This window comes from Pseudophryne corroboree, chromosome 12 (genome assembly GCF_028390025.1).
Source record: "Pseudophryne corroboree isolate aPseCor3 chromosome 12, aPseCor3.hap2, whole genome shotgun sequence".
NCBI classification, from domain to species: Eukaryota; Metazoa; Chordata; class Amphibia; order Anura; family Myobatrachidae; genus Pseudophryne; species Pseudophryne corroboree.
In genome coordinates, this window is record NC_086455.1 from 5,200,261 (window position 1) to 5,222,727 (window position 22,467).

Consider the following 22,467-nt stretch of genomic DNA (forward strand, 5'->3'; position numbering starts at 1 on the left):
AGTGACTGTAATAAGAGGTGATCATGGCCTGTCTGTACGACATCCTCCTACATAACTTGTGTAGCAGCTCTCCTCACAGTGACTGTAATAAGAGGTGATCACTGCAGTCTGTGCAACATCCTCCGATATAACTTGTGTAGCAGCTCTCCTCACAGTGACTGTAATAAGAGGTGATCATGGCCTGTCTGTGCGACATCCTCCTACATAACTTGTGTAGCAGCTCTCCTCACAGTGACTGTAATAAGAGGAGATCATTGCAGTCTGTGCGACATTCTCCTACATAACTTGTGTAGCAGCTCTCCTCACAGTGACTGTAATAACAGGAGATCATTGCAGTCTGTGCGACATTCTCCTACATAACTTGTGTAGCAGCTCTCCTCACAATGACTGTAATAACAGGAGATCATTGCAGTCTGTGCGACATTCTCCTACATAACTTGTGTAGCAGCTCTCCTCACAGTGACTGTAATAACAGGAGATCATTGCAGTCTGTGTGACATTCTCCTACATAACTTGTATAGCAGCTCTCCTCACAGTGACTGTAATAACAGGAGATCATTGCAGTATGTGCGACATCCTCTTATATAACTTGTGTAGCAGCTCTCCTCACAGTGACTGTAATAACAGGAGATCATTGCAGTCTGTGCGACATTCTCCTACATAACTTGTGTAGCAGCTCTCCTCACAGTGACTGTAATAAGAGGTGATCACTGCAGTCTGTGCGACATTCTCCTACATAACTTGTGTAGCAGCTCTCCTCACAGTGACTGTAATAACAGGAGATCATTGCAGTCTGTGCAACATCCTCCTATATAACTTGTGTAGCAGCTCTCCTCACAGTGACTGTAATAAGAGGAGATCATTGCAGTCTGTGCGACATTCTCCTACATAACTTGTGTAGCAGCTCTCCTCACAGTGACTGTAATAAGAGGTGATCATGGCAGTCTGTGCGACATCCTCCTACATAACTTGTGTAGCAGCTCTCCTCACAGTGACTGTAATAACAGGAGATCATTGCAGTCTGTGCGACATTCTCCTACATAACTTGTGTAGCAGCTCTCCTCACAGTGACTGTAATAACAGGAGATCATTGCAGTCTGTGCCACATTCTCCTACATAACTTGTGTAGCAGCTCTCCTCACAGTGACTGTAATAACAGGAGATCATTGCAGTCTGTGCGACATCCTCCTATATAACTTGTGTAGCAGCTCTCCTCACAGTGACTGTAATAACAGGAGATCACTGCAGTCTGTGCGACATTCTCCTACATAACTTGTGTAGCAGCTCTCCTCACAGTGACTGTAATAACAGGAGATCACTGCAGTCTGTGCGACATTCTCCTACATAACTTGTGTAGCAGCTCTCCTCACAGTGACTGTAATAAGAGGTGATCACTGCAGTCTGTGCGACATCCTCCTACATAACTTGTGTAGCATCTCTCCTCACAGTGACTGTAATAACAGGAGATCACTGCAGTCTGTGCGACATTCTCCTACATAACTTGTGTAGCAGCTCTCCTCACAGTGACTGTAATAACAGGAGATCATTGCAGTCTGTGCGACATCCTCCTACATAACTTGTGTAGCAGCTCTCCTCCCAGTGACTGTAATTAGAGGTGATCATTGCAATCTGTGCAACATCCTCCCACATAATTTGTGTAGCAGCTCTCCTCACAATGACTGTAATAAGAGGTGATCACTGCAGTCTGTGCGACATTCTCCTACATAACTTGTGTAGCAGCTCTCCTCACAGTGACTGTAATAAGAGGTGATCATGGCCTGTCTGTGCGACATCCTCCTACATAACTTGTGTAGCAGCTCTCCTCACAGTGACTGTAATAAGAAGTGATCATGGCCTGCCTGTGCGACATCCTCCTACATAACTTGTGTAGCAGCTCTCCTCACTGTGACTGTAATAAGAGGTGATCATAGTCTGTCTGTGCGACATCCTCCTACATCACTTGTGTAGCAGCTCTCCTCACAGTGACTGTAATAAGAGGTGATCATTTTAGTCTGTGCGACATTCTCCTACATAACTTGTGTAGCAGCTCTCCTCACAGTGACTGTAATAACAGGAGATCATTGCAGTCTGTGCGACATTCTCCTACATAACTTGTGTAGCAGCTCTCCTCACAGTGACTGCAATAACAGGAGATCATTGCAGTCTGTGCGACATCCTCCTACATAACTTGTGTAGCAGCTCTCCTCACAGTGACTGTAATAACAGGAGATCATTGCAGTCTGTGCAACATCCTCCTACATAACTTGTGTAGCAGCTCTCCTCACAGTGACTGTAATAACAGGTGATCACTGCAGTCTGTGTAACATCCTCCTATATAACTTGTGTAGCAGCTCTCCTCACAGTGACTGTAATAACAGGAGATCATTGCAGTCTGTGCGACATCCTCCTATATAACTTGTGTAGCAGCTCTCCTCACAGTGACTGTAATAACAGGAGATCATTGCAGTCTGTGCAACATCCTCCTACATAACTTGTGTAGCAGCTCTCCTCACAGTGACTGTAATAACAGATCATTGCAGTCTGTGCGACATTCTCCTACATAACTTGTGTAGCAGCTCTCCTCACAGTGACTGTAATAACAGGAGATCATTGCAGTCTGTGCAACATCCTCCTACATAACTTGTGTAGCAGCTCTCCTCACAGTGACTGTAATAAGAGGTGATCACTGCAGTCTGTGCGACATCCTCCTACATAACTTGTGTAGCAGCTCTCCTCACAGTAACTGTAATAACAGGAGATCATTGCAGTCTGTGCGACATTCTCCTACATAACTTGTGTAGCAGCTCTCCTCACAGTGATTGTAATAACAGGAGATCATTGCAGTCTGTGCGACATCCTCCTACATAACTTGTGTAGCAGCTCTCCTCACAGTGACTGTAATAAGAGGTGATCACTGCAGTCTGTGCGACATCCTCCTATATAACTTGTGTAGCAGCTCTCCTCACAGTGACTGTAATAACAGGTGATCACTGCAGTCTGTGCGACATCCTCCTACATAACTTGTGTAGCAGCTCTCCTCACAGTGACTGTAATAACAGGAGATCATTGCAGTCTGTGCGACATTCTCCTACATAACTTGTGTAGCAGCTCTCCTCACAGTGACTGTAATAAGAGGTGATCATGGCCTGTCTGTACGACATCCTCCTACATAACTTGTGTAGCAGCTCTCCTCACAGTGACTGTAATAAGAGGTGATCACTGCAGTCTGTGCAACATCCTCCTATATAACTTGTGTAGCAGCTCTCCTCACAGTGACTGTAATAAGAGGTGATCATGGCCTGTCTGTGCGACATCCTCCTACATAACTTGTGTAGCAGCTCTCCTCACAGTGACTGTAATAAGAGGAGATCATTGCAGTCTGTGCGACATTCTCCTACATAACTTGTGTAGCAGCTCTCCTCACAGTGACTGTAATAACAGGAGATCATTGCAGTCTGTGCGACATTCTCCTACATAACTTGTGTAGCAGCTCTCCTCACAATGACTGTAATAACAGGAGATCATTGCAGTCTGTGCGACATTCTCCTACATAACTTGTGTAGCAGCTCTCCTCACAGTGACTGTAATAACAGGAGATCATTGCAGTCTGTGTGACATTCTCCTACATAACTTGTATAGCAGCTCTCCTCACAGTGACTGTAATAACAGGAGATCATTGCAGTCTGTGCGACATTCTCCTACATAACTTGTGTAGCAGCTCTCCTCACAATGACTGTAATAACAGGAGATCATTGCAGTCTGTGCGACATTCTCCTACATAACTTGTGTAGCAGCTCTCCTCACAGTGACTGTAATAACAGGAGATCATTGCAGTCTGTGCGACATTCTCCTACATAACTTGTGTAGCAGCTCTCCTCACAGTGACTGTAATAACAGGAGATCATTGCAGTCTGTGCGACATTCTCCTACATAACTTGTGTAGCAGCTCTCCTCACAGTGACTGTAATAACAGGAGATCATTGCAGTATGTGCGACATCCTCCTATATAACTTGTGTAGCAGCTCTCCTCACAGTGACTGTAATAACAGGAGATCACTGCAGTCTGTGTGACATTCTCCTACATAACTTGTATAGCAGCTCTCCTCACAGTGACTGTAATAACAGGAGATCATTGCAGTCTGTGCGACATTCTCCTACATAACTTGTGTAGCAGCTCTCCTCACAATGACTGTAATAACAGGAGATCATTGCAGTCTGTGCGACATTCTCCTACATAACTTGTGTAGCAGCTCTCCTCACAGTGACTGTAATAACAGGAGATCATTGCAGTATGTGCGACATCCTCCTATATAACTTGTGTAGCAGCTCTCCTCACAGTGACTGTAATAACAGGAGATCATTGCAGTCTGTGCGACATTCTCCTACATAACTTGTGTAGCAGCTCTCCTCACAGTGACTGTAATAACAGGAGATCATTGCAGTCTGTGCGACATCCTCCTACATAACTTGTGTAGCAGCTCTCCTCACAGTGACTGTAATAAGAGGTGATCACTGCAGTCTGTGCGACATTCTCCTACATAACTTGTGTAGCAGCTCTCCTCACAGTGACTGTAATAACAGGAGATCATTGCAGTCTGTGCAACATCCTCCTATATAACTTGTGTAGCAGCTCTCCTCACAGTGACTGTAATAAGAGGAGATCATTGCAGTCTGTGCGACATTCTCCTACATAACTTGTGTAGCAGCTCTCCTCACAGTGACTGTAATAAGAGGTGATCATGGCAGTCTGTGCGACATCCTCCTACATAACTTGTGTAGCAGCTCTCCTCACAGTGACTGTAATAACAGGAGATCATTGCAGTCTGTGCGACATTCTCCTACATAACTTGTGTAGCAGCTCTCCTCACAGTGACTGTAATAACAGGAGATCATTGCAGTCTGTGCGACATCCTCCTACATAACTTGTGTAGCAGCTCTCCTCACAGTGACTGTAATAACAGGAGATCATTGCAGTCTGTGCCACATTCTCCTACATAACTTGTGTAGCAGCTCTCCTCACAGTGACTGTAATAACAGGAGATCACTGCAGTCTGTGCGACATTCTCCTACATAACTTGTGTAGCAGCTCTCCTCACAGTGACTGTAATAACAGGAGATCATTGCAGTCTGTGCCACATTCTCCTACATAACTTGTGTAGCAGCTCTCCTCACAGTGATTGTAATAACAGGAGATCATTGCAGTCTGTGCGACATCCTCCTATATAACTTGTGTAGCAGCTCTCCTCACAGTGACTGTAATAACAGGAGATCACTGCAGTCTGTGCGACATTCTCCTACATAACTTGTGTAGCAGCTCTCCTCACAGTGACTGTAATAACAGGAGATCACTGCAGTCTGTGCGACATCCTCCTACATAACTTGTGTAGCAGCTCTCCTCACAGTGACTGTAATAAGAGGTGATCACTGCAGTCTGTGCGACATCCTCCTACATAACTTGTGTAGCATCTCTCCTCACAGTGACTGTAATAACAGGAGATCACTGCAGTCTGTGCGACATTCTCCTACATAACTTGTGTAGCAGCTCTCCTCACAGTGACTGTAATAACAGGAGATCATTGCAGTCTGTGCGACATCCTCCTACATAACTTGTGTAGCAGCTCTCCTCCCAGTGACTGTAATTAGAGGTGATCATTGGAATCTGTGCAACATCCTCCCACATAATTTGTGTAGCAGCTCTCCTCACAATGACTGTAATAAGAGGTGATCACTGCAGTCTGTGCGACATTCTCCTACATAACTTGTGTAGCAGCTCTCCTCACAGTGACTGTAATAAGAGGTGATCATGGCCTGTCTGTGCGACATCCTCCTACATAACTTGTGTAGCAGCTCTCCTCACAGTGACTGTAATAAGAGGTGATCATGGCCTGTCTGTGCCACATCCTCCTACATAACTTGTGTAGCAGCTCTCCTCACAGTGACTGTAATAAGAGGTGATCATGGCCTGCCTGTGCGACATCCTCCTACATAACTTGTGTAGCAGCTCTCCTCACTGTGACTGTAATAAGAGGTGATCATAGTCTGTCTGTGCGACATCCTCCTACATCACTTGTGTAGCAGCTCTCCTCACAGTGACTGTAATAAGAGGTGATCATTGCAATCTGTGCGACATTCTCCTACATAACTTGTGTAGCAGCTTTCCTCACAGTGACTGTAATAAGAGGTGATCATTGCAGTCTGTGCGACATCCTCCCACATCATTTGTGTAGCAGCTCTCCTCACAATGACTGTAATAAGAGGTGATCATTGCAGTCTGTGCGACATTCTCCTACATAACTTGTGTAGCAGCTCTCCTCACAGTGACTGTAATAAGAGGTGATCATTGCAGTTTATGCAACATCCTCCTACATAACTTGTGTAGCAGCTCTCCTCACAGTGAGAATCATTCAGATACCGAAGGATCTGCAAAATAATGCACAAAGGGCCTAATTCAAGGTTGATTGCAAAAGCAAAATCTTTCTCTAACGAGCAAAACCATGTGGACTGCAGGTGGGGCAGATGTAACACGTGCAGAGAGAGTTAGATGTGGGTTATATTGATTCTGTGCAGGGTAAATACTGGCTGCTTTATTTTTACACTGCAATTTAGATTTCAGTTTGAACACACCCCATCCAAATCTAACTCTCTCTGCACAAGTTACATCTGCCCCACCTGCAGTGCACATGGTTTTGCCCATTAGAGGAAGATTTTGCTTGTGCAATCAACCTTAAATTAGGCCCAAAGTACTGATGTTTGGTACTCTGCAAACGCAGGACCCTGCAACGGGTCCTGTGACGTAGGATGCAGGATGGCAGCAGATTGTCAATGATAGACAGTCAGCTGTCACTTAGGCGTATTGCTGCCGTTTAGGGGGAGGGATCAGGCCAGGGATCTCTGTGGTTGCATGGAGATTTCCTAGCCTCTGCAACTGCCGGCTCACGCGTCCCCATAGGTGCCACAAGCTGCCTCATGGTGAGTGATCTGATGCCTGCATCCAAGGATGAAGGTCGGATCACTACAGCAGCAAGAGTTTACTTTTAGTAGACGCCTCCTGCTGCATTACCATACAGAGCTATCACTGCTGATTCCAAGGAACTCCAACCACATGTGAATTAGCCCCAGAGACTGTATAAGAAGTGATCATTGCAGTCTGTGACATTCTCCTACATAACTTGTGTAGCAGATCTTCTCGTCAGCAATAAGAAGTGACCAGGTCTGTTTCTCTTCAACACTTTTTCCAGCAGAACTCCTCACCTTGCCACCGGGCCGAAGCATGGCAACAGCAGTGAGCTTGCAAGGGGACACGCTGCACTTGCCACTGATATTCCGGCGGTCGGGATATCATACTGATTCCCTCCCAGTTTCTCAGGTTACCGTCGGCTATTCTATGACCTCTATGTTTCCGAAGGCACTTGCCCAGAAAAGTTAGAATTATGAGAATGACGTTATAACAGGTTGGCCGCACCCAGTGTGAAGATGCCACTACCGTTCTAAGAGCTTGCTGACTATCAGGGAAAAGATGCAGCTAGAGAGGTCACTTAACTAAACAAAAACTTCTTTAGGTGATAATAAATTCATAAAATTAAAGATTTTCAAGAGCTCTCCACTAACCTGCTGCAGAATGAGGTAGTCTGTCTGCTCATATGGCCCGGGGCACTAACTCAATCAGTGGCCTTATGTGGACAAAGACAGAAGGAAGAGAGGAAGTAGAAGCCCAAACCATCATCTTCTTCAACTAAATACCTAAAAATTGACTTAAATAGACATCAGTCCTCATGGCAAAACTTAGGGTCGCCTAGAGCCAGGTGGGTAGTAGTAGGAGGAATGCAGCTCCTTGGTGTGTTCTAGTTTAAGTTTGATGAGCAGATGTGGCCACAGCCCCACGTTTGGCTATGCCCCCCTTCCCTAGCACCTGGGACCACTGTATACCACAGCGGCCCTGTCAAAACGAATAGAAAAGAGAACTGGTAGTTGTAGTTTTGTTGTCTAGTGGTGGCTTCCATTAGATGATTCAAATGGAAGCTGTGCTGCATAGTATATATATTGGTCAGCAATTCAACAGATCAATATCATTCTTATCCATAAGGCACATATTATACAGTAATGTTAGCACCACCTACTGGTCCACATTTAGCTGTTGTTGGAGTAGCTTTCGCTGCTGCTGACATAGAAGCTGCAGCGACAGCACTAATATGGTATTCCAGCAGGAGGTGTCACGCCTCTTTCTGCATTACTGATCCGAACTGCAACCAAGCAATATCGGATCATCTCTGACATCATTGGCCAGGTGCATGATCCACATGGTTGCACAAGTCGATCATTTAGCTGCTACCTAGAGGACAGGACATTTAAATCCTTGTGATTGTGCAAATAGCCCACCAGTCAGTCTCTGAGTACATAAGTACATGAGAGACTGTGCAAAGAAGGGCAAATGACATGGTGCATGGCCTACATCGCACAACTTACCCAGAAAGACTAAAACATCTCACTATGTATAGTGCGGGGCAGAGAAGGGAAAGGGGGGGGGGGGGGGGCATGATAGAGATTGTCACATATATCAGGGGTATAACAAGGTACAGGAGGGAAACATTCTACAATTCACAGAAAGGGTAGTTGACAAGTGGAATAGCCTCCCATCAGAGGTGGTAGAGGCTAAGACATTAGAGCAATTTAAACATGCTTGGATTAGACATAAGGATATCCTTACACAGAAATAAGGTTTAAATAAGGTTTGAGATAAAAAAAATATGGTAAAAAAAAAAGGGCAGACTAGATGGGCCAAGTGGTTTCTATTTTGTCCTCTATTTGAACTGGCTTTTAAGTAATCAGATAAAAGAAATATGAATTCTATTCAATGCAAACTTCATATTTGTGCCTCATTTACTCATTATTTGTCTTACTTTTCACAGGATTCTAATGACCCACACACAATTCAAGGTATCCTACGTGCTTTGGATGAAAACAATGATGGGGAAGTGGACTTTAAAGAGTTTTTGGAATTAGTTTCTAGAGTTGCAGTGGCCTATTTTGAAGCACTGAGAACCAAGAAAGGTTGTCAAATATGCGCGTCCAAAAAAAGTTTACCACTGCAAACTCCAGCGTCTTCAAAAACACCTGAACATCTGATTAAGGGAGATGTTACCAAGCATCAGGATCCCACTGTAAAACATGAACCTACACAGAAGCAAGATCCCACTCAGAAACAAGATCTAATACAGAAGCAAGATCACACTCAGAAACAAGACCAAACAAAAAAACAAGATCCACCTCAGATGCAAGATCCCATGCAGAAACAGGAACCAACTCAGACACATGAACCAAATCAGAAAAAAGACCCAACTCAGAAACAAGATCAAACTCAGAAACATGATACAGCACAGAAGCAAGATTCAAAACTAAAAGAAGATGACATACAAAAACATTTAACATGCAAAAAAAAGCAAGACCAAGCTCAGAAACAAGATCTAACTAAAAAACATGAACCAATTGAGAAACATGAATCAACTCAGAAACATGAATCAACTGAGAAACATGAACACACTCAGAAACAGGACCCAACTCAGAAATATAACCCAACTGAGAAACATGAACCAAAACATGAACCTACTGAGAAACATGAACTAACTCAGAAACATGAACCAACTGATAAACATAAAGCAACTCTAAAACAAGACCCGACTCAGAAACATTACCCAACTAAGAAACAAGACCCAACACAGACACATGAACCTAATAAGAAACATGAACCAACTCAGAAGCATGACTCAACTGAGAAACATGAACCTACTGAGAAACATGAACCAACTAAGGAACATGAAATAACTCAGAAACATGAACCAACTAAGGAACATGAAATAACTCAGAAACATGAACCAACACAGAAGCAAGATTCCAAACCAAAAGATGACCAACAAAAACATCATTTCACATGCAAAAAAGACCTAACAAAGAAGCAACCTCAGAAAGATGAACCAACACTAAAACAAGATCCAACTGAGAAACATGAACCAACTGAGAAACACCAACCTACTCAAAAACAAGACCCAACTAAGAAACATGAACCAACTGAGAAACATGAATATACTGAGAAACATGAATCAACTGAGAAGCATCAACTTACTCAGAAGCATGACCAAATTCAGAAACATGAAACAACTGAGAAAGAAGACCCAACTCAGAAACATGAAACAACTCAGAAACATGAACCAACTAAGAAGCAAGATTCAAAACTAAAATATGACACACAAAAACATGATTTCACATGCAAACACCTACCTCAGAAACATGAAACAACACTAAAACAAGACCCAACTGAGAAACATGAACCAGCTGAGAAACATGAATCAACTAAGAAGCATGACCCAACTGTGAAACATGAAACTACTGAGAAACATGAACCAACTATAAAACAAGCACCAACTGAGAAAAAGGAATCAACTGAGAAACATGAATCTACTAAGAAGCATGAACCATCTGAGAAACATGAACCAACTAAAAAGCATGACCCAACTGAGAAACATGAACCTACTGAGAAACATGAACCTACTGAGAAGCATGACCCAACTCAGAAGCATGACCCAACTCAGAAACATGACCCAACTCAGAAACATGAACCAACTCATAAACATGAAACAACTGAGGAACAAGACCCAGCTAAGAAACATGAACCAACCCAGACACTAGATTCAAAACTAAAGGATGACACACAAAAACATGATTTCACATGCAAAAAACACGTAACTCTGAAACATGAGCCAACACTAAAACAAGACCCAACCCAGAAGCATGAACCAACTAAAAAGCATGACCCAACTGAGAAACATGAACCTACTGAGAAACATGAACCAACTCAGAAGCATGACCCAACTCAGAAGCATGAAACTGAGAAACAAGATTCAACTAAGAAACATGACCCAACTCAGAAATATGACCCAACTGAGAAACATGAACCAACTAAGAAACAGGAACCAACTCAGAAGCATGACATAACTCAGAAATATGAAGCAACCGAGAAACATGAACTAAGTCAGAAACATGAACCAACTCAGAAGCATGACCCAGCTCAGAAACAAGATCCAAAACAGAAGCAAGATTCAAAACTAAAAGAAGATGACACACAAAAACATGATTTCACTTGCAAAAAACACGTAACACTGAAAGATGACCTATCCCAGAAGCATGAACTAACTAAGAAACATGAACCTACTCAGAAACATGAACCAACTGAGAAACATGAACCAACTAAAAAGCATGACCCTACTCAGAAACATGAACCAACTGAGAAACATGAACCTACAGAGAAACATGAACCAACTAAGAAGCATGACCCAACTCAGAAACATGAAATAACTGAGAAACATGAACTAACTCAGAAACATGACATAACTCAGAAACATGAAACAACTGAGGCACAAGACTCAAATAAGAAACATGAACCTACTCAGAAACAAGATTCAAAACTAAAAGATGACACACAAAAACATGAATTCACATGCAAAAAACACGTAACTCTGAAACATGAACCAACAACAAAACAAGACCCAACCCAGAAGCATGAACCAACTGAGAAACATCAACCTACTCAGAAACATGAACCAACTGAGAAACATGAATCAACTCAGAAGCATGACCCAAATAAAAAGCATGATCCAACTCAGAAACATGAACCAACTGAGAAACATGAACCTACTGAGAAAGATGAACCTACTAAGAAGCATGACCAAACTCAGAAACATGAATCAACTGAGAAACAAGACTCAACTAAGAAACATGACCCAAATAAAAAGCATGATTCAACTGAGAAACATGAACCAACTGAGAAACATGAACTAACTCAAAAACATGACATAACTCAGAAACATGAAACAACTGAGGAACAGGACTCAACTAAGAAACATGAACCAACTCAGAAACAAGATTCAAAACTAAAAGAAGATGACACACAAAAACATGATTTCACATGCAAAAAACACGTAACTCTGAAACACGAACCAACGCTAAAACAAGACCCAACCCAGAAGCATGATCCAACTGAGAAACATGAACTAACTATGAAGTATGACCCAACTAAAAAGCATGACCCAACTGAGAAACAAGGACCATCTGAGAAACATGAACCTACTGAGAAACATGAACCAACTCAGAAGCATGACCCAACTAAGAAACATGAACCAACTAAGAAACATGAACCAACTCACAAACATGACATAACTCAGAAACATAAAGCAACTGAGGAACAAGACTCAACTAAGAAACATGAACCAACTCAGGAACAAGATTCAAAACTAAAAGATGACACACAAAAACATGATTTCACATGCAAAAAACACGTAACTCTGAAACATGAACCAACACTAAAACAAGACCCAACCCAGAAGCATGAATTAACTGAGAAACATGAACCAACTCAGAAGTATGACCCAAGTAAAAAGCATGACCCAACTGAGAAACATGAACCAACTGAGAAACATGAACCAACTGAGAAACATGTACCTACTGAGAAACATGAACCTACTGAAAAACATGAACCAACTCAGAAACATGAACCAACGCAGAAACATGAAACAACTGAGAAACAAGGCTTAACTAAGAAACATGACCAAACTCAGAAACATGACAAAAGTGAGAAACACGAGCATACTCAGAAACATGAGCCAACGGAGAAACATGAACCAACTCAGAAACATGACGCAACTCAGAAACATGAAACAACTGAGAAACAAGACCCAACTAAGAAACATGAATCAGCTCAGAAACATGAACCAACACAGCAGCAAGATTCAAAACTAAAAGATGACACACAAAAACATGATTTCACATGCAAGAAATACCCAACTCAGAAACATGAACCTACACTAAAACAAGACCCTGCTGAGACACATCAACCTACTCAGAAACATGAACCAACTGAGAAACATGAACCAACTCAGAAGCACGACCCAACTCAGAAGCATGACCCAAATCAGAAACATAAATCAACTGAGAAACATGAACCCACTAAGAAACAAGACCCAACTAAGAAACATGAACTAACTGAGAAGCATGACCCAACTCAGAAACATGATCCAGCACAGAAGCAAGATTCAAAACTAAAAGATGACACAAAAAAACATGATTTCACATGCAAAAAAGACCCAACTGAGAAACATGAAACTACACTAAAACAAGACCCAACAGAGAAACATCATCCTACTCAGAAACATGAACCAACTCACAAACATGACATAACTCATAAACATGAAGCAACTGAGGAACAAGACTCAACTAAGAAACATGAACCAACTCAGAAACAAGATTCAAAACTAAAAGAAGATGACACACAAAAACATGATTTCACATGCAAAAAACACGTACCTCTGATACATGAACCAACGCTAAAACAAGACCCAACCCAGAAGCATGAACCAACTGAGAAACATGAACCAACTCAGAAGAATGACCCAAGTAAAAAGCATGACCCAACTGAGAAACATGAACCAACTGAGAAACATGTACCTACTGAGAAACATGAACCTACTGAAAAACATGAGCCAACTCAGAAACATGAACCAACTCAGAAACATGAACCAACTCAGAAATATGAAACAGCTGAGAAACAAGGCTTAACTAAGAAACATGACCAAACTCAGAAACATGACAAAAGTGAGAAACACGAGCCTACTCAGAAACATGAGCCAACTGAGAAACATGAACCAACTCAGAAGCATGACGCAACTCAGAAACATGAAACAACTGAGAAACAGGACCCAACTAAGAAACAGGAATCAGCTCAGAAACATGAACCAACACAGAAGCAAGATTCAAAACTAAAAGAAGATGACACACAAAAACATGATTTCACATGCAAGAAATACCCAACTCAGAAACATGAACCTACACTAAAACAAGACCCAGCTGAGACACATCAACCTACTCAGAAACATGAACCAACTGAGAAACATGAACCAACTCAGAAGCACGACCCAACTCAGAAGCATGACCCAAATCAGAAACATAAATCAACTGAGAAACATGAACCCACTAAGAAACATGAACCAACTCAGAAACATGAACCAACTGAGAAACAAGACCCAACTAAGAAACATGAACTAACTGAGAAGCATGACCCAACTCAGAAACATGATCCAGCACAGAAGCAAGATTCAAAACTAAAAGATGACACAAAAAAACATGATTTCACATGCAAAAAAGACCCAACTGAGAAACATGAAACTACACTAAAACAAGACCCAACAGAGAAACATCATCCTACTCAGAAACATGAACCAGCTGAGAAACATGAACCAACTCACAAACATGACATAACTCATAAACATGAAGCAACTGAGGAACAAGACTCAACTAAGAAACATGAACCAACTCAAAAACAAGATTCAAAACTAAAAGAAGATGACACACAAAAACATGATTTCACATGCAAAAAACACGTACCTCTGAAACATGAACCAACGCTAAAACAAGACCCAACCCAGAAGCATGAACCAACTGAGAAACATGAACCAACTCAGAAGTATGACCCAAGTAAAAAGCATGATCCAACTGAGAAACATGAACCAACTGAGAAACATGTACCTACTGAGAAACATGTACCTACTGAAAAACATGAGCCAACTGAGAAACATGAACCAACTCAGAAGCATGATGCAACTGAGAAACATGAAACAACTGAGAAACAAGACCCAACTAAAAAACATGAACCAGCTCAGAAACATGAACCAACACAGAAGCAAGATTCAAAACTAAAAGAAGATGACACACAAAAACATGATTTCACATGCAAGAAATACCCAACTCAGAAAAATGAACCTACACTAAAACAAGACCCAACTGAGACACATCAACCTACTCAGAAACATGAACCAACTGAGAAACATGAACCAACTCAGAAGCACGACCCAACTCAGAAGCATGACCCAAATCAGAAACATAAATCGACTGAGAAACATGAACCAACTCAGAAACATGAACCAACTCAGAAACAAGACCCAACTAAGAAACATGAACTAACTGAGAAGCATGACCCAACTCAGAAATATGATCCAGCACAGAAGCAAGATTCAAAACTAAAAGATGACACAAAAAAACATGATTTCACATGCAAAAAAGACCCAACTGAGAAACATGAACCTACACTAAAACAAGACCCAACAGAGAAACATCATACTACTCAGAAACATGAACCAGTTGAGAAACATGAACCAACTAAGAAGCACGACCCAACTCAGAAGCATGACCCAAATCAGAAACATAAATCAACTGAAAAACATGAACCAACTGAGAAACATGAAACAACTGATAAACAAGACCCAACTAAGAAACATGAACTAACTCAGAAGCATGATCCAACTGAGAAACATGATCCAGCACAGAAGCAAGATTCAAAACTAAAAGATGACACAAAAAAACATGATTTCACATGCAAAAAAGACCCAACTGAGAAACATGAACCTACACTAAAACAAGACCCAAAGGAGAAACACCATCCTACTCAGAAACATGAACCAACTGAGAAACATGAAACAACTGAGAAGCATGACCCAGCTCAGAAGCATGACCCTAGTGAGAAACATGAACCAACTAAGAAACATGAACCAACTCAGAAACATGAATCAACTGAGAAACAAGACCCAACTAAGAAACATGAACTAACTCAGAAACATGACATAACTGAGAAACATGAACCAACTCAAAAGCATGACCCAACTCAGAAACATGAAACAACTGAGAAACAAGACCCAACCAAGAAACATGAGCCAACTCAGAAGCAAGATTCAAAACTAAAAGATGACGCTAAAAAACATGATTTCACATGCAAAAAAGACCCAAATGACAAACATGAACCAATTCAGAAGCATGAACCAACTGAGAAGCATGACCCAACTCAGAAACATGAAACAACTGAGAAACAAGACCCAACTAAGAAACATGAACTAACTCAGAAGCATGACTCAACTCAGAAACATGATCCAGCACAGAAACAAGATTCAAAACTAAAAGATGACACAAAAAAACATGATTTCACATGCAAAAAAGACCCAACTGAGAAACATGAACCTACACTAAAACATGACCCAATGGAGAAACATCATACTACTCAGAAACATGAACCAGTTGAGAAACATGAACCAACTAAGAAGCACGACCCAACTCAGAAGCATGACCCAAATCAGAAACATAAATCAACTGAGAAACATGAACCAACTGAAACAACTGATAAACAAGACCCAACTAAGAAACATGAACTAACTGAGAAGCATGACCCAACTAAGAAACATGAACTAACTCAGAAACATGAACCAACTCAGAAACAAGACCCAACTAAGAAACATGAACTAACTGAGAAGCATGACCCAACTCAGAAACATGATCCAGCACAGAAGCAAGATTCAAAACTAAAAGATGACACAAAAAAACATGATTTCACATGCAAAAAATACCCAACTGAGAAACATGAACCTACACTAAAACAAGACCCAACAGAGAAACATCATACTACTCAGAAACATGAACCAGTTGAGAAACATGAACCAACTAAGAAGCACGACCCAACTCAGAAGCATGACCCAAATCAGAAACATAAATCAACTGAGAAACATGAACCAACTGAGAAACATGAAACAACTGATAAACAAGACCCAACTAAGAAACATGAACTAACTCAGAAACATGAACCAACTGAGAAACAAGACCCAACTAAGAAACATGAACTAACTGAGAAGCATGACCCAACTCAGAAACATGATCCAGCACAGAAGCAAGATTCAAAACTAAAAGATGACACAAAAAAACATGATTTCACATGCAAAAAAGAACCAACTGAGAAACATGAACCTACACTAAAACAAGACCCAACAGAGAAACATCATACTACTCAGAAACATGAACCAGTTGAGAAACATGAACCAACTAAGAAGCACGACCCAACTCAGAAGCATGACCCAAATCAGAAACATAAATCAACTGAGAAACATGAACCAACTGAGAAACATGAAACAACTGATAAACAAGACCCAACTAAGAAACATGAACTAACTCAGAAGCATGACCCAACTGAGAAACATGATCTAGCACAGAAGCAAGATTCAAAACTAAAAGATGACACAAAAAAACATGATTTCACATGCAAAAAAGACCCAACTGAGAAACATGAACCTACACTAAAACATGACCCAATGGAGAAACATCATCCTACTCAGAAACATGAACCAACTGAGAAACATGAAACAACTCAGAAGCATGACCCAGCTCAGAAGCATGACCCTAGTGAGAAACATGAACCAACTAAGAAACATGAAACCACTGAGAAACAAGACCCAACTAAGAAACATGAACTAACTCATAAGCATGACCCAACTCAGAAACATGATCCAGCACAGAAGCAAGATTCAAAACTAGAAGATGACACAAAAAAACATGATTTCACATGCAAAAAAGACCAAACTAAGAAACATGAACCTACACTAAAACATGACCAAATGCAGAAACATCATCCTACTCAGAAACATGAACCAACTGAGAAACATGAAATAACTCAGAAGCATGACCCAGCTCAGAAGCATGACCCTAGTGAGAAACATGAACTAACTCAAAAACATGAACTAACTCAGAAACATGAATCAACTGAGAAACAAGACCCAACTAAGAAACATGAACTAACTCAGAAACATGACATAACTGAGAAACATGAACCAACTCAAAAGCATGACCCAACTCAGAAACTTGAAACAACTGAGAAACAAGACCCAACCAAGAAACATGAACCAACTCAGAAGCAAGATTCAAAACTAAAAGATGACACAATAAAACATGATTTCACATGCAAAAAAGACCCAAATGAGAAACAAGAACCAACACTAAAACAAGACCCAAATGACAAACATGAACCTACTCAGAAACATGAACCAACTGAGAAACATGAGCCAATTCAGAAGCATGACCCAACTCAGAAACATGAAACAACTGAGAAACACGAACCTACTGAGAAACATGAACCAACTGAGAAACATGACACAATTGAGAAACATGAACCTACTAAGAAACATGAATTAACTGAGAAACAAGAACTAACTCAGAAGCATGATCCAACTAAAAAGCATGACCCAACTCAGAAACATGAACCAACTGAGAAACATGAACCAATTCAGAAACATGACCCAATTGAGAAACATGAACCCGCTCAGAAACATGAGCCAACTGAGAAACAAGAAGCAACTCAGAAACATGAGCCAACTCAGAAGCAAGATTCAAAACTAAAAGATGACACAAAAAATCATGATTTCACATGCAAAAAAAACCCAACTGAGAAATATGAACCTACACTAAAACAAGACCCAACTGAGAAACATCACCCTACTCAGAAACATGGACCAACTGAGAAACATGGACCAACTCAGAAGCATGACCCAATTCAGAAGCATGATCCAACTCAGAAGCATGACCCAACTCAGAAACATGAAACAACTGAGAAACATGAACCAACTCAGAAACATGACCTAATTGAGAAACATGAACCTGCTCAGAAACATGAGCCAACTGAGGAACATGAACCAACTCAGAAACAAGACCCAACTCAGAAACATGATCCAATACAGAAGCATGATTTCACATGCAAAAAAGACCTAACTCATAAATTTGAACCAGCACTGAAACAAGACCCATCTGAGAAACATCACCCTACTCAGAAACATGAACCAACTGAGAAACATAAACCAACTCAGAAGCATGACCCAACTAAGAATCATGATCCAACTCAGAAACATGACCCAACTCAGAAACATGACCTAACTGAGAAACATGAACCTGCTCAGACACATGAGCCAACTGAGAAACAAGAACCAACTCAGAAACATGAGCCAACTGAGAAGCAAGATTCAAAACTAAAAGATGACACAAAAAAACATGATTTCACATGCAAAAAAGACCCGACTGAGAAACATGAACCTACACTAAAACAAGACCCAACTGAGAAACATCACCCTACTCAGAAACATGAACCAACTGAGAAACATGAACCAACTGAGAAGCATGACCCAACTAAGAAGCATGATCCAACTCAGAAGCATGAGCCAACTCAGAAACACGAAACAACTGAGAAACATGAACCTACTGAGAAACACGAACTATCTAAGAAACATGAACCAACTCAGAAACATGACCTAATTGAGAAACAAAAACCTACTCAGAAACATGAACCAACTGAGAAGCATGACTCAACTCAGAAGCATGACCCAACTCAGAAGCATGACCCAGCTGAGAAACATGAACCAGCTGAGAAACATGACCCAACTAAGAAGCATGACCCAACTCAGAAACATGAACCAACTGAGAAGCAAGACCCAACTCAGAAACATGACCAAACTCAGAAGCATGACCCAGCTGAGAAACGTGAACCAACTCAGAAACATGAACTAACTCAGAAACAAGACCAAACTCAGAAACATGATGCAACACATAAGCAAGATTCAAAACTGAAAGATGACACACAAAAACATGATTTCACATGCAAAACAGACCTAACAAAGAAGCAAGACCCATCTGAGAAACAAGATCCAACTCAGATACATGAGCCAACACAAAAACAGAAACCAAATCAGAAGCATGACCCAACTGAGAAACATGAACCAACTGAGAAACATGAACCTGCTGAGACACATGAACCAACTAAGAAACATGAACCAACTCAGAAGCATGACCCAACTATGAAACATGAAGCAACTGAGAAACAAGATCCAACTAAGAAACATGAACCAATTCAGAAACATGAAACAACTGAGAAACACGACCCAACTCAGATGAATGACCCAACCCAGAAACACGATTTAACACCGAATGTAACCTCAAAACAGGAACAAGATGCCAAACAAATACATGATGTAACCTTTAAAACTGACCCAGCAAAGAAGCAAGACCCATCTCAGAAACAAGATATACCTCATCAGGATCCACAAAAATATTACTCCTATTTCGAGCAAAGCTCAACCCAAAAGGACAACCTAAGCCATGATCTGCCACAGAGTCACCATATGCAGCAATTCCTACAAAGAGATAACAAGACAGCATCACAGGTGGAACATACTCATGCGCATTATTCATATGATCTACCTCCTCACTTCCAAACTGAGTTAAAAGATGACTCTTATGCACACATGTTTCAAAGGCCACAGCAACACGCAGAGCACTGGCACGGGGCAAGTACAACCTCAAGCTATTACCAAACCTCTTCTGAAGGACGGCATACAACCTCATCCTGGCCAGCACACGACCAACAACTATCTAAAGATTTGGGTTCAGCAACCACTGTTGGAAGTCACGAAGCTGAACTAAAAAACAAAGGGCAGTCCTGGTCGCAGAATCCCTTATACGTCCTTTCTCAGCAATCTCCAGAATTGATTAGGAGTCGCCACCTTGCCCAGCATTCCCCAACTGAGTTGCGTCACCCTGAGCTGCCTCAGCAACCTTCACCAAAACCACAGGATGCTGATGACATACACCCGCTGTCCCAATCATCAGCTACTGGAGCTAATGTCTCAGCACACACCAGTTCCACTGAGAAGGAGGAGAAGCAAAAATCCACACAGAGGACCTTCAAGTGGCCATGGAAGTGATCACCAACAGGTTTCCCATTGCCATGGTTTATTTAGTGGCCTTATAAGGGATTTAGATTTAAAAAAGCTGATTTTGTAATGATTAATTCTATTTTTTCTAATTTCTTAGCAGAAGTTCTTGTCTTGCTACGATCATAATCCTATTCATATACTGTATATTGTAATAGCTAACTCAAAATGTCATAAATACCATTGTTCTTGTTCTTTCTGCCAAGGAAACCATTAGTATTATTATATTGCATAGACCATATTGCAGTAAGGGAAATGAATGAATGTGAAAATTCTTACTTTTGAAATAATTACAGATATTTATATTGTATTATTTGCCACAGCTACTGCTAGAAATATACTTGAGATTTGTCTTTTAATGATAACTATTGAGGACAGATCTGGTTGCCCAATTCTAAACTCTCTGGCCATACTTTTGTCCCCCTGGAATGTACAAATAAAACTATAACTGATGTGTAATTACTTTACAGAAATTAAAACATAACATACATACTCATAGCCAGATTAAAGGGGGGGGGGGGGGGGGGGGCTATACCCCAGGCCCACCTCTGTCAATGCCCCCCCCAGTCAGAGCACACTACCATCACTAGCTCTCCTTCTTGTGCAGCAGCAGAACCAGGCCAGTATGCATTGCAGGAGAGACACGAGAGTATCAGATTTCATGAGATACTGACGGAGCTTGCTAACCAGAGGAGAGATAGCAGAGGGGATAGCTCTAAGTGACCCAGGGATCCCAGCTTCTTCTCCTCCCGCCTGGGTGTCAGGGTCCTTTATAACCTGTCATCTAATGAGAACGTTCACGTCTAGAGAGAGACACACACAGGGCATCCTCCTGAGTCCTGTCCCAGTGTGTCAGTAGTACAGAGGCTGCTGCTACTGAATTTTTGCATGATAAATTATAGATTTTATTTTTCTATGTGTATTTTAAGGTTAAGTTGTCTTTGTTCCACTACAGGAAAACATTATAAAATATTTGTATCTCTATTATGTGGAGATATAAACAGTACCCAGGCCTTATTAAGCTATTAATTTATTTCTAATATACATCATTGGTTTATATTTAATATACACAATCCATACATCCCATTCCAGGAGGGACAAAATGCTCTCTACCTGGACTTCCCTCTTAATTATGATTGTAATCATTTTTTTTTAAATACCTTTTTTTTTTTTATCAATGAAATAGTTCAACGCATGTTATGCCAATCATATCTTAAAAGGGAAGTCCAGGTAGAGAGCATTTTGTCCCTCCCAGAGTGGGCCATGCTGAGAGGTATGCACAATCTAATATACACTCTCCCCCTCCAACAGGGCCCCCCTGTCTTAAGTGCCCCAGGCCCCCCCAAGGCTTAATCCGGCAACCAACAACCAATAGCGACTAATCAGACACTGGCTCTCATCGTACATGTTGAGATACATGGTCAAAGTTAATGTCTAATTGGCCATTATATTTTATGGAACATTTACACGCCAGTATTTTGTTAGTACATAGGGTCTTGTGACCCTGTAAAATTGACAAGCCTACATACGCAAAAAAGAGCATTAATACAAAACAGTAATGACAAATAATGCATTTTTTTCCCCATGATAAAATACATAGTGAAATCCAGCCAGAGAGTTCTGAAGCCTGCTGAGCAATCCTGCGCAATTCTATGTCGCTTACATTACACTACAGAACTAGAATAATCACTGACTGATACTTGTAAGTACGTTATGCAGTTGTTGTTCCCATTACTGTATTATAATAATGTGATGCCTTAATATGCATGTCATATAGAGACAGAAGGAATATTAACATGACATTAATGTGATGTACTGTATAACGTACTTGTCACACGGTGTTGGAATTCTAGATTAA

General features: G+C 41.1%; 1 protein-coding gene across 1 annotated transcript in view; it reads left to right on the plus strand.

The window, feature by feature from the left end:
- The window catches only part of LOC134980780 (trichohyalin-like), a 39,569-nt gene extending 18,879 nt beyond the window's left edge, over positions 1-20,690 (plus strand). The window contains exons 2-10 of the mRNA XM_063947747.1: positions 8,907-9,117; positions 9,172-9,386; positions 9,744-10,218; positions 10,732-12,180; positions 12,358-12,681; positions 12,913-13,079; positions 13,491-14,202; positions 14,455-19,457; positions 19,653-20,690. Coding sequence (XP_063803817.1) covers positions 8,907-9,117; positions 9,172-9,386; positions 9,744-10,218; positions 10,732-12,180; positions 12,358-12,681; positions 12,913-13,079; positions 13,491-14,202; positions 14,455-19,457; positions 19,653-20,600 — 9,504 coding nt within the window. The 3' untranslated portion in view covers positions 20,601-20,690. The remainder of the gene's footprint in view (positions 1-8,906; positions 9,118-9,171; positions 9,387-9,743; positions 10,219-10,731; positions 12,181-12,357; positions 12,682-12,912; positions 13,080-13,490; positions 14,203-14,454; positions 19,458-19,652) is intronic.
- The last annotated feature ends 1,777 nt before the right edge of the window (positions 20,691-22,467 follow it).